General features: G+C 37.5%; 1 protein-coding gene across 3 annotated transcripts in view; it reads left to right on the top strand.

Moving 5' to 3' along the window:
• Positions 1-10134, top strand: part of LOC107657475 (CLK4-associating serine/arginine rich protein-like) — a 19938-nt gene that overhangs the window by 5162 nt on the left and 4642 nt on the right. For all 3 annotated transcript variants that reach the window (XM_016445568.1, XM_016445567.1, XM_016445569.1), the window contains exons 5-14: positions 1212-1291; positions 1420-1504; positions 1595-1734; positions 2785-2881; positions 3034-3112; positions 3201-3274; positions 3549-3590; positions 4332-4514; positions 6106-6423; positions 6534-6710. In XM_016445568.1, coding sequence (XP_016301054.1) covers positions 1212-1291; positions 1420-1504; positions 1595-1734; positions 2785-2881; positions 3034-3112; positions 3201-3274; positions 3549-3590; positions 4332-4514; positions 6106-6423; positions 6534-6710 — 1275 coding nt within the window. The remainder of the gene's footprint in view (positions 1-1211; positions 1292-1419; positions 1505-1594; positions 1735-2784; positions 2882-3033; positions 3113-3200; positions 3275-3548; positions 3591-4331; positions 4515-6105; positions 6424-6533; positions 6711-10134) is intronic.

Here is a 10134-nt window from a genome sequence, read left to right as displayed (position 1 = left end):
CATTCATATAAACCCCCAAATCAATATTGAGGATTTTCTTCCAATAGTTCGTGCATCATGAACAGTGAGTGATCTGCCTGCTACAGTATTTTTCTCTGGGCATCCGTCTTCAGCGTCTCTGGCCTGTGTTAACGGGCATTTACAGACTTCATATTTTCACATAAATGACATTTTGGAAAATGATTGCATTGCAACACAGTTTGTGCAAGTCCAGAACAGAGACGAGTTGCAATAAGACAAAAAACGGCCGATCGCGTAAGTTCCAGGGGAAGCCATCCTACACACACGTGACTGACCGCTCGCTCGCGCCAACAGGAGGAGGAGGGTCGTGTTATTCTCTACACTGCACTCAACCTGAGGGATTCCTACACTTTCAGTCTTTGAGGAGGCATGAAAAACAGCGCATACCGCAGGAACGGTATAATGGAAAATATTAGTGGTTTTGAAACCGTGAAATTTTCAAATCGCGGTATACCTTGAAATCGGTAATCGGCCCATGCCTAGTTTTAAGTTTAACCCTCTGTTATTTCTCACTTAGGGGACAAACTTTTTTTAAAATAACTAAATATTCTATATATTGTCCAATAATATTTATTTTCTAATATTTTCTGTTTTAAGGGAACTTCAGGCTAGACAATATTCATTTCGAAATTATGCACCATTTATTTCTATTAAAAGAAATATTAAAAATATAAAAACAATTCAAATTTTAAATGAATACATCATTAAAGTTATATCAGAGTCAATGCATTTAAAATCCAATGAATGGAAGGCAGATTGGCACCATTGGGTAGGAGAATTAAAGAAAATCATATTTAATACTATAGATATAGGGATGTATGTTCTCTAAATGCTTATAAGGGTATATGCAGTCATAACATACTTTTAGTAGGTTTAGAATTTGAATATATATTTGGACATAATCAATGACTATTTCATTGAGGAAAAAAATTGCTCTGTATTTTTTTGGATTTCCCATTCATATACTATGGTGGTGGTTATTTGTGATAAATTATTATTTTGTGTTCATATAGCAAGTGCCACTAAAGTCACCAACTTTTGTACTATTCTGATGAAATAATAAAATTCAATTGAAAACAATAATGTGCAGTTAAAAATGACCCACCGGGGTTTAAAGAAGTTTTCATAAAATTATGCTGAAGTGGTTTCTAGTTTGTGTAATTTGATTAAGTTCGCTGTTTCTGTCACAGCACCCCAGAGCAGGAATCAGAAGAGAGGAAGTGCAGTTATGAGCGCTATAGAGGTCTGGTGCAGAATGACTTTGCGAACAGTGAGTTGTTGTTGTTTTTTTAGTTGTTGTTTTTTTATTATTATTATTGTTTTTTTTACAATTCAATTTTGACCCTTATGTTATTGATGAATTTGGAAGAATCCACAAAAAAGATTCTTTTCATGTAGTCTCTGAAGAGCAGTGTTTGTACCAGATCTATGTGGAAGAACTCTACGGTGGCCTACAGAAACCAAATGAGGATGAAAAGAAAAAGTATGAACTTGTGTATCAGTACTTAAAACATATGTGGCTAAAAGTACATTCTGTTAGAAGGATCACATCATCATTTTTTTTTACTATTAGACTCACTGAGAAGAAAGCTCAGATTGGTTATACATATGAAGATAGCACTGTGACCGAACCAGATGAACAGATGGAGAAGGGAAATGAGGATGACTCCGAAAACAGCGAGTCTGAGGAAGACGAAGTCATCCCTGACATCGGTGCGTTTCTTCAAACTCTGAACAATTCCTGTCAGGATAATTCATTTTTATAATGTAAAAACACTTTAGAAATGTGGTTTACTTGAATATAGAAGGTAATAGAGGTGCTCCGATCAGGGTTTTTGAGGCCGATCACAGAAAACAGTATCTGCCGATACCGATCTTTTTAAAGCCTTCTTTTTATCATTTATAACTATTTATAGTGATACTCCAATCAGGATTTTTAGACATTTATTCAGGGCCTGAATTTCATTTTTGAAAATGGGGGGAATTCCCCTCTTAGGTGAGTCTTGTGAGAGGGGAAGCAGCACAGACTGTACTTTCACACATTTATGCTGTAATTCCTACATTTTCGTGTCAATTCATGTTCATATTTACTGCAAACAATGCGCTGTTACTTTAATTCAGCACTTGCAGTGCAGCAAAAATAGACTAGGTGCGGAAACGATCTCTGCACTGCTGCAGACGCGCCGCTCCTGGAACGCACTGCCGGACACCAACTGTGTGCAGTGTGCACGCTTTATTAATCCGTTAACATGAGCGCGGAAAAAATACGCACCACATACGCACTGCAAACGGAGTAATGTGAACCTGACATTATGAGTGTGCATGAGCGCACGGTCTCCAGAAGTGCGCGCAAGCGCTTAATGGTTAAACACTGGCAAGAATTCAAATGTAATGCAATTTATAAACTTTAGTGACGCTTGTGACACTGCCTCGATTGTGCAAGTGACAATTCCTTTGTCAACTGTGCAGTGTGCAGCTCGCTTATAGACAGACGCGATGTGATTTGAAGTCATTTGTGTATTTTGAGAGAGAAAGAGTGAGAGCGCGCGCGGTGATTCACTCAACGCTGTTTGTGAAATTACGTCTCACACAAGGTTTTCAAATGACTTTATAAGTTATTTAATGAATTAATATGAAGGTGAGTACCTCACCTTCAACATTATAATTATTTCACCCGCTCCAGACAGAGACTGAGATGGTGCCACTGCATGTCGTGCCAAACCTTGGTGTGTGTGTGTGTGTGAATGCTTTCCCAATTTGTAGATGTTGAGGTGGATGTAGATGAACTGAATCCAGAGCAGGTGACGGAGATTAACAAGATGGCCACCACTTACGGCATGGCAGATGGGGACTTTGTATGGTTCGTTCGCTCATTCTTTAACTAAAATTCACCGCTTGAATGTATTTGGACAAGATCTAAATGAATGCACTGTAATGATCTTGTACTTTTTCTATAAACGTGGTATTTAAAATAGTTAAAAGTAGTTTAAATCCAGTCTGTCTTTGTGGCAGGATGTTGAGGAAGGACAAGGAGGAAGTGGAGGCCATTAAACATGCAAAAGCACTGGAGGCAGAGAAGGCCATGTACTCTGTATGGGCAGAATCTTATTCCTCCCATTTAAGATGTTTGTGTTTGATTATTAGTATTTGTAATAATAATGTTGTTCTGTTTCCATCAGGGCCGGCGCTCTCGCAGACAGCGAAGAGAGTTTAGAGAGAAGTATATGAAAGGCAGGCAGATCAGCCCACCCAGGTAACAGCCCATACAATATCAGCTACAAATTTCCCAAGATAAGCAATGATGTTTTTTCTACTCAATAATAAAAGTCTAACTTAGTGTCTTATAGTGTTACTTATATTTAGTCTCTTTTTTTTTGGTTCCGCTGACCACTACCCAATTGACTGACATTTAAAATTTAGTGTATGTATATGTTATAATGTGCACCAGTTACACATGTTGCTGATTATTTTGATTGAAAATTGGTTAACTGATTTGAATTCAATATGTATGTACATTTCAAAAACAGCTATGCCAGAAGAGACAGTCCTACATATGACCCCTACAAACGGTAAGTGTTCATGGAATGATACTTTGCACATTCATTTTGAATTATGTATACATAATGTAATATTAAGCAACAAAATCATTGAAATTTAGGTTGCCCCAATATTGCATTTCTGACCAATACATTTAAACTAATTTTCATGTTGCTGATAACCAATAAATAGACAATATTAAAAAGTCAATAGTATTTTGTCTAAATAAATTGAAAATCTAAAGTTTCAAAGAATATATTTAACTGTTTTATAATGATTAGTTTTGAGTGTTAGAGGATGGCAAAGGTAATCTAAATGTCAAAATAGGGTAAATGAACAGGCACAATACAGTATGACCAAAAATGATAAAATGGGGAAAAAAAAGAAACTTTAACTGATTACAACTGCATACACTACCTTTCAAAGGTTTGGGATCAGTGAGGTTTTTTTTTTTTATCATAAATTGATCAAAAGTGACAGTAAATGATATTTATAATGTTACTAAAGATCTCTATTTCAAAGAAATTCTTTTTTTTTTTCTATTCATCCTAAAAATGGTTCAAATGAAATGAAATGAAAATATTAAGCAGAAACTGGTTTCAACATTAATACTAATAAGAAATGTTTATGGAGCACAAAATCAGAATATTAGAATGATTTCTGAAGGATCATGTGACAATAAAGATTGGCGTAATGGCCCCAAACTTTTGAAAAGTAGTGTACATGTATTAATAGGAATGTTTCTTACTACCGTTTTCCTTTTTTTGTCTCAGGCCAGAGTCAGACTCAAGTTCAGAGTCACGCTCTCGTTCTCGAACCCCAGGCAATGATAAGATCACTTTCATCACCAGCTTCGGGGGCAGTGATGATGAGGGAGCCTCAGCTGCACAAGCCCCACCTGCAGCGGCATCAAGCCACACCTCCTCCAACACCGCAGGTCATAGCAGGGGCTCCCGGTCGGTAACTTCCCCTTTCTACTTTATGGCTCCTTAGTGGCTTTTTTCTTCATTTATTCATAAGCGTGTTCAGCTGTGTTAGCATGTAGCCAGAGAACTGCCACAGGTTTAGCTTAAATGATTGATGATATTTTGAAATAGTTGAGAGACCAACCAAACCATTGTCTGAGTTGCCTATTTAGCCTGTTCAGGGCTCTACGCTTATTTTGCTTTTTAGGAGCGCTTGTGCTCCTAACTTAAAAAATTTAGGAGCACAGTCCAAAATTTAGGAGCACCAAAATTTGATTAAAAAAAAATAGCCTTACCATTACGAGGTGATATTTGATTCCTTAAAGTGATTTACAGTAGAATTTTGTTTTTACCTTTGTAATGGCATTTTTCTATCTTTATTAAAATGTCATCTTTTATGTCAAATAAAAAAAAAATTCAAATTTTTTTTTTAATTTATTTTATAAGCTTTTTAAAAATTCTAGATAAAACCAGAGAATAAGAACAAGTAGAATAAGAAGAATAAGTTACTAATCAAATGAAATCAGTATTAAAATTAATTTGTACAGAGGTAGCACAGAAGAACACAAAAGTGGCTTGTAGGTGTATTTTCAGACATTTAATGAGGATCAGAGGTGGCATGAGTGCAATTAGATCCATAAATTCATGTTTATTAATTAATTGAATGATTAATTATTAAAAGATTAATGTTTTAAAAAATGTTGAATATAGAAATATTAAATGATTTAAAGAACTGAAAAGATACTTTAAAAATGAAACTAAATCCGCCAGCAGGTGGCGGTAAGTCACTGATTTGATAACTGAATCATTCATTCAATTGATTCATTCGAACAGCTGAATCATTCAGGAATGAAGCAAGTGACAGTATTTATGAATGGGTAATCATGAATCACTGACTCACTAGATTCATTTAAAAACGCAGTTCATTCATAAACGAAACACCGCTGTGTTTGAATGGAGATGCGCAGCGGCTGAGCTGTGACTTTGTTTCAAACTATTTTCGACGACGAAATAGAGCAAAATCAGACCATAGTGTTATAGTCAGACAATGTAAGTCACTTAATATTAACTTCTTGTCTATTTAACTGTTGTATTAAATCAGTATCACATTTACAAACTCCCTTAAAAATCATTAAAAGCTGTCACTCATCTTAGCTCATCGCGAGCTCACATTTATAATCAACGAAGCTCTCTACACTGCGCAATGAATCTCTTATTTACACCCTGTCTACACTTTGCTTATGAAAGGATTCATGAGATATGTCTGTGATACATTACTCAACGCTGCAAAAACACGTAGAAACCTGAAGAAGCTCCCCTGAGCGATCACAATCACAAATATGATGATGATCTGGTCAGTCGCACTGGTGCTCCTAAATATGTTTTCATAGTCGCACGCAGTAGTTTTCAGTCGCAAATGCGACTGAAATGGTCGCACTGTAGAGCCCTGCTGTTGATTATTGTTTGTGGCATATTCAGTGTTAAAAACGGTATGGGATAATTAACTGGAAGCTTTTTGGCTTGTCTTGTGATTTAATAAAAGTTGTTTGTAATAACATGGCACATTGTGTTTTTCTTTTAGCCGAAGACGGTCTTCCTCCAGCCACTCATCCTTTTCCTCCCGCTCCTCTTCGCATCGGTCCTCACACTCATCCTCTCGCTCCCGCCGAAGTCGTCGTTCTCGTGGAGGCAGGGAACGGGACAGCCGTTACTCCAGGTCTCGATCTTGCTCTCGCCGGCGGTCTGACTCCCGTTCACGGCAACGCAGTGGTGGAGTTGTTTCGAGGAGACGATACGACAGGACTAGGTCTCGTTCCACAGATCGGGGTAGAGACAGAAACCGTGAAAGAGACAGAGACCGGGACAGGGGGAGGCGGTACACAGGCCGCAGACGAACCAGGCAAGAGATCTTGCTAAAGATATTCAAACCCTTGTAGATGCTTTGATTTTTAAAAGAAAAAAATGGTTTTCTTTAGTGAAGTTGATCGGAAGAACCACTCTCTCCCTCAGGTCTCGCTCGCGTTCTCATTCGGGTGATCGTTTCCAGCGTCGGAGTCGCAGCTCCGCATACAGGAGGGGCGGGAGCGTCAGTCAAAGCCCCTCCCACTCACCTGCTGCAAGCCGCAGCCTTTCCCCCTCTTCCCATTCTGCTCCACCTGCATCTGCTTCTGCAGACAAACTGAGAAAGTAAGTTGCAACACACCTATAAGCGCTAAAGATTCACTTTACCACCTTTATCAAAAAGTCAAAAATGCGATTTTCCGACCTGAGAAATGTGACCCATGTAAACTCCATGAATTTGAGAAAAAGAAATTCATGCTTTTTCAAATAAATTCATTGTTGTTCTGCCGGCACACCAAAAATCATCCCCGCCACGGCTGCAGCTTCTCACTGACAACGCCGCTCGCATCATTCACAGTCGGGTTATTAGCAGAGAACACAGAGCAGAACTTGAATTTCGGCGCGGGATTGCGGCTATTAATAACAATTCTACTCATTCCCGCATGTTCCGCGCTTATAACGCGATGACTGATGACGGAGCGTATCATTTGCGCGTGCTTTTGAGTCTTGAGAACTCACTCGCGCGCTCTCATTTTCTGTGCGCCCACAGATCGCGATAAGGAGAGTGACAGCTTTTAATAATTAAGGGAGTTTGCAAATGTGATATTGATTTAATACAACAGTTCAATAAACAAGTACTGCCTGATTTTGCTCTATTTCATCAACGAAAATAGTTCCAAATAAAGTAACAACTCAGCCGCTGCGCATCTCTAAAAGCAAACACAGTGGTGTTTCATTCATGAATGAAATTGCGTTTTTGAACAAATCTAGTGAATCAGTGATTCATGATTACCCATTCATAAAGACAGTCACTTGCTTCATTTCTGAATGAATCAGCTGTTCGAACAAATCAATTGAATGAATAAGGCTAATTTTTGATCAGAATTTGATTATTGATCAGAAGGTGCTCCTACATTTTTTTTAATTAGGCAGACAAGCGCTCCTAAAAAGAAAAGTAAGCATAGAGCCATGTGTAACAGTATATTAGATCCGTGCATGAGGTCTTAAAGAGACAGCAGCCTAAGTAAACCTGCTTGCTGTCTTTAATTTTACAGTGAAGACTATCCATGTGTTATTTTACAGTTTAATAGATTATAGTTAGACCTAACTGAAAAAGTACTGTTAATTTAATTTGTATCTTGTTATTGTTTTTGTTTGTGCTATTGATTGTCATTTATTTGTTCTTATTTTATTATTTACTGTTTACTTGTCTTTTTTTTAGTTAAAATAAATTCAATTCTGAGTGTACGTGATTCTTGGGTGGGGAGGGGGCGTGGTCCAGGGGAAATAGTCCTGCCACCACAACTGGAAAAAATCCTAGAGGAAACACTGCATACATTTAATAAATTTAGAAAAATGCATTTACAAACGTAAAAAGAAAATGCCCCTGTAAATCACTTTGAGTCAAATGTCACCTCGTATTAGGAAGGCTAAGGCAATTTTTGATCAGAATTTTTTTATTAATGATTAGAAGGTGCTCCTAATTGTTTTAAATTAGGAGGACAAGCGCTCCTAATTAAAGGAAGAAAAAAAACTGCTCTTAAACTGGGTGTGACCGGTATGGCTGTGGAATGGGGTTTGGCCGAGGAAAAATTCAGTCAAAATATTTTTTTTGCTTTAACCCCTGAGAATGGCCTAGTGCAATGACAATTTGCAAAGACTACAATTTAGTTATATATCTCTATATTTACTTCATAAACTCAGAAAAAAAGTTCACAAAACCATGACCTGAAGGGAGATGTTTATAATTTTGTTAAAAGGCCTTTTACTTGCTTAAAAAAAAGTATAAACTATCAGATGACATAAGACATGTAGTAGATTTTGTCCAACAGGTTTTTCCGCAAAGTTTTGATCATGTTGATAATTTAGGCTACATTTTCACACTGCGAGCCTTATTTTTGCTCAGATCTGTTTTTTTTTTTTTTTGTATAGCTGTTCACTTTTTTGTTTTAAATGTGGCCAATGTCAGATTTCCAGTGTGAACTGAACATGGTTCTGAACTGACCCGCATGCGCAAATGAACAATACACACAGGGTTGTCAGGTTTTCACAACAAATTCCACCCAATTGCTTCTCAAAACTTCTCCAAAACTAACTCAATCACGTTCTGGGGGGTAAATATCGCGTTTATGGGTTTGCTTCAACCCACGGGGTTAAAAAACAATCCGCGGCAACAGTGAGAAGTAGCCCAATTCCGTTGGATAACTGTGGACTTGGCAACATTTCCGCAGCACACTGTTATACAAAAGTAAACACGGAGTACATAAAGTAAGCGATTATGTGTTTATTTATCGTGTGATCTGCCGCAGAAGCCAGTGAAATTATGCACAGGCAATATGAAATATAAAGACAAGGATGTGACAGAGAAGAGCAGAGTTTTGAAACTTTTATGATACAAACTTTCATGTTTTGCTTGTATATAGTGTTGTCACTGTAATACTTGTGAGTTCTGACACAGCACTGACCAAAATGCTCTTGCAGCATCTCATGCATGAAATGGCATTCTAAAAACACGACGTTCAACCCCCATATTCTTGCATTTTTTTTCCTGATCCACTGCCCGCGTCCCATCTTTGTCAACACAAAAGTGCATTCTGTGTGAATGTCACCTAGTGATATATTCTACTTACGGTCCTTCACAGAGCGTGTCACACGTTAGCGTTTAATCATGTGCACCGACAAGCAGTTGGATCATTCTTTTCTCTTTACGGTTATCATTGGCATATTGTCAAAGTGTCTAATTCTAACGTTTGGTAATATTTCTATTCAAAATCGACATTCCTCAATTTATAAAAAATAAAATCATGGCAAAACATTAAATTTGAATTAATCGATTGCCCAGCCTTACTTTGGGTGTGTAAAATCTTTGAAAAAGTAGTGAAGTGACGAGTGGCCAAGTATGGTGACCCATACTGGGAATTTGTGCTCTGCATTTAACCCATCCAAGTGCACTAGGGCTGTCAAAATGACTGAAAAACTAAATTCTAATTTTCTACTTAAATATAATCAAAATTCTAATTATATTCGAATTTAAAAGGCATAATTTCAGTTAGGGGAAAAAAAGCTTTTGGCTTGTCTCCTGAGGCCACAAGAGGGTGCATTGAGCAAAATATTATGCAATATTATAAAGTTGCTTAAACAATTAGAAAAAAAAAACAGCACCATGCATGCATGTATAGTTTAATACAAAGGACCGGAAACCAATCATAAAGAGTAGGCTACTTTCTTCATTTAAAAACATGAGATACAGTGGGATAGGGAAAAACCGCCATAAAGTCTTGAGGCAAGTTTTTTTAAAAGTTGAACTTGCATTAATTTTACATGGCTTTCTAAACATGCCGCTCTCTTGTGCCAGATGCGAGTGCAACGCTGATAGATGTCCATCTAGAAAATGTGATAAATATGCATTCTGTGTGAACGGCTTGGTTTCAGTTTTGACATAAACAACATCTCCACACTGATGCTTTCGTTTTCCGCAGTATATTGAATGAACAACGTAGCAGCGCCGCATCTAGTGGGTTCAACTGGATAGGCTAACAAAAGCAATGAC

Source organism: Sinocyclocheilus anshuiensis, unplaced genomic scaffold, assembly GCF_001515605.1.
Source record: "Sinocyclocheilus anshuiensis isolate Anshui unplaced genomic scaffold, SAMN03320099.WGS_v1.1 scaffold367, whole genome shotgun sequence".
NCBI lineage: Eukaryota > Metazoa > Chordata > Actinopteri > Cypriniformes > Cyprinidae > Sinocyclocheilus > Sinocyclocheilus anshuiensis.
This window is presented reverse-complemented; position numbering and strand designations above follow the sequence as displayed.